We start from the raw sequence: 2,461 nt of genomic DNA, 5'->3' as shown, positions 1-2,461 counted from the left end.
AAAAAAAAAAAAAAAAAACAAACAAAAAACCCCCCTCGTGCTCAGAGCACGTTAAATATCCCGGAGCCAGCAAAAGCTGGTTCTGCAGCAGCACCGCAGCGCTGCTCATCCACGGGGACTCGGGGAGGCTCTGCCCTCCCACTCAGGTTTGTTTTCACGTTGGCCCTAAGAACGAGGGTGTCATGCGGGCTCCAGGCTGAACTTCGATTCGGATTGACAGGATGACACGGGAGAAGCGAATGGAGCAACGGGAAGTTCTGCCAGGGCACTGGAAGGGCGAGGCCTCCTTCGCGAGCTATTATTGTATTAGATAAGGCACGTGTAGAGACAGTTTTCAAAAGATCACTTGCAAATCCATTCCACCTAGCTAGGACAGCCGCCCTGGCCCTTTCCAGGAGCCAGTTTTGTTTCCAGTTACTCAGTGGGACTTCGGAGTGACTCCACTCATGCCACCACGTCTCTGGGATCCATCCGGCAGCCGGGCAGACGCTGGGTCTGACCCCCGCGGTGCCCAACACGCCCCAGCTCTCGGCAGTGGAGCACTCCGTCCTCCCCAGGATCATCGGCCGAAACTCTCAGAGCCAAAAATATAAAACCATTGGGAACTGCCCGCCCAGTTTGGACAGGGGTGGAAAAATTCACGGCAGGTTGTTGAGGGAGAAGAACAAAACCGCAGCCTATGCTGCCTGGACCGCTGCAGGACACAGGGGAAGGGGATGGCTCAGCTACAGGAGTCCTGATGTGATGCACAGAACGGAGATGAACGCCAGCTCTCAGGGAAAACAATCCCTAAACAATCCCTCCCAACAGCTCCATCCTCTCGAGAAAGGGGAGAATCTCTCCCTGCTCGTACATGAAAGGGAAGTGCTGCTGGCACTGACTGGGTCTGCACAGCAAACGAGGACGAACAAGCTCTCCTTGGGCTACCAGACCCCACCACGTGATGTCTGGATTTCAACTACGTCGGGAAAAGGCAAAATTAAAACTATTCATTGTAATAGAATTGCTGCCAAACCATGCTGGGGCCCAGCACCGAGATCAGCAGTCACGGTGATCCAGGAGCCCAGCACAGGGCAAGCTGTTCCCCACAGGGCATTTCTCAGGGGGTGCCACAGGAGTGGAGCGTAGGTGGCCCAGAGCTCTCATGCTGCCCCTCTGTGGCGGGGTGAACATCACCCAGGGAGCCAGGCCCAAAGCCTGGCGTCAGCTTTGGCAGGCTTTGAATCAGGCTTTGAATCAGGCTTTTGGCAAGCAACCGTCCACCAAGTGAGATGAACCCGCACCTCTGACGGACAGAGGTCTGGCAAAACCTTTTGGCAGCAGGAAAAGCATGACCTGTGTGAAGAGCAGCCCTGGTCAGGCGGGTGAGGGCTCGTGTGGACGTCACAGCGGAACAACTCACCCACAGCAAGCACCGTCATCTACGGGATTTTCACCAGAGTGCGAGCAAATGAGGTTGTAGGTTTTACAAATACCTTCGATATCGCTAGTACCGAATAATTTCGGTGTTGCCCTTCCCTTACAGTGAAAAATTCCAGAATTTTCATCTGGGAGAGTAACCACCAGTTGCTGCTAGTGCTCGGAGTGCGGTTGCTTCAGGCTGGGCGGTGTGCTGGGCACGGGCTGAGAACCAGGCGGGGAGGCAGGAGAAGCAGCGGTTGTGGCAGTGTTCGCTGCTGGCGGGGGAGGGACGCCTCCCTCACGTGTGGTCAGGAGAGGACCCCCTCCAGCAGGGGCAGAGAACGGCCGGCTCCTCAGTCGGCAACGGGGCAAATACAGGTAGCGCAACACAAACGAAAAACTTCCTGGCAAGGCCGTGAGGAGCTCCGGTGGCGCAAGGGCTGACAGCATTAACTTCTGTAGTGATGAGGAGACACAAAACCAAGGTCCCCAAGGTGGCTGGGGCACTTGGCGGGGGGGAATGCAAACGATCTTTTCAAATAACCATAATAAAAAGACTAAGAAGTAGAGAATCCAGGCAGTTTGCAGCTGTCGCTGCCTAAGGCCATTGGTTCCCAGTGGGATAGTTGGGCACTGTGGGATACTCTGGCAGGCTGTTCCCAGAAAAATTGCTGTACTGGGCCTCCCTGCTGGGGGGGTTCCTCCACGTGCCACTGTTCCACTCATCCTGAGCTTTCTGAAAACTTCCCCCGGCCCCTCGGTAGATTTTATGTACCTAATGGATGAAAGAGAGACGAGGAGGAAAGTCAGCGACAGCTCAAAAGAGCCACAGCCACTGTGGCACTGTGTTGTGTACTTGTTTCTCTCTCTGAAGAGCTGCATTCCCAAGGAACAAGAGCATGAAAAAGGTACCAGTACCCTGAACTGAGAGGTGCAAACAGACAGTATCGACCCAGCACTGGAACCTGTTTCAGCCACGCGCCTGGGATTCAGGCTGGGGATCCCACAGCAAGGCAGCAGCGGGCTGGAACCTGTGCAACACTGCCACTGCTGCTTCAGC

At 55.2% G+C, this 2,461-nt stretch overlaps 1 protein-coding gene across 1 annotated transcript in view; it reads right to left on the bottom strand.

The window, feature by feature from the left end:
- Positions 1-1,999: 1,999 nt before the first annotated feature.
- SCAMP4 (secretory carrier membrane protein 4) overlaps positions 2,000-2,461 on the bottom strand; it is a gene marked incomplete at its 5' end in the record, with an annotated part of 8,987 nt that continues 8,525 nt past the window's right edge. The window contains one exon of the mRNA XM_010131692.1: positions 2,000-2,176. Coding sequence (XP_010129994.1) covers positions 2,000-2,176 — 177 coding nt within the window. The remainder of the gene's footprint in view (positions 2,177-2,461) is intronic.

This window comes from Buceros rhinoceros, unplaced genomic scaffold (assembly GCF_000710305.1).
Source record: "Buceros rhinoceros silvestris isolate BGI_N320 unplaced genomic scaffold, ASM71030v1 scaffold28932, whole genome shotgun sequence".
NCBI classification, from domain to species: domain Eukaryota; kingdom Metazoa; phylum Chordata; class Aves; order Bucerotiformes; family Bucerotidae; genus Buceros; species Buceros rhinoceros.
Note: the sequence above shows the minus strand (reverse complement) of the source record. Positions and strands in the feature narration are given on the sequence as shown.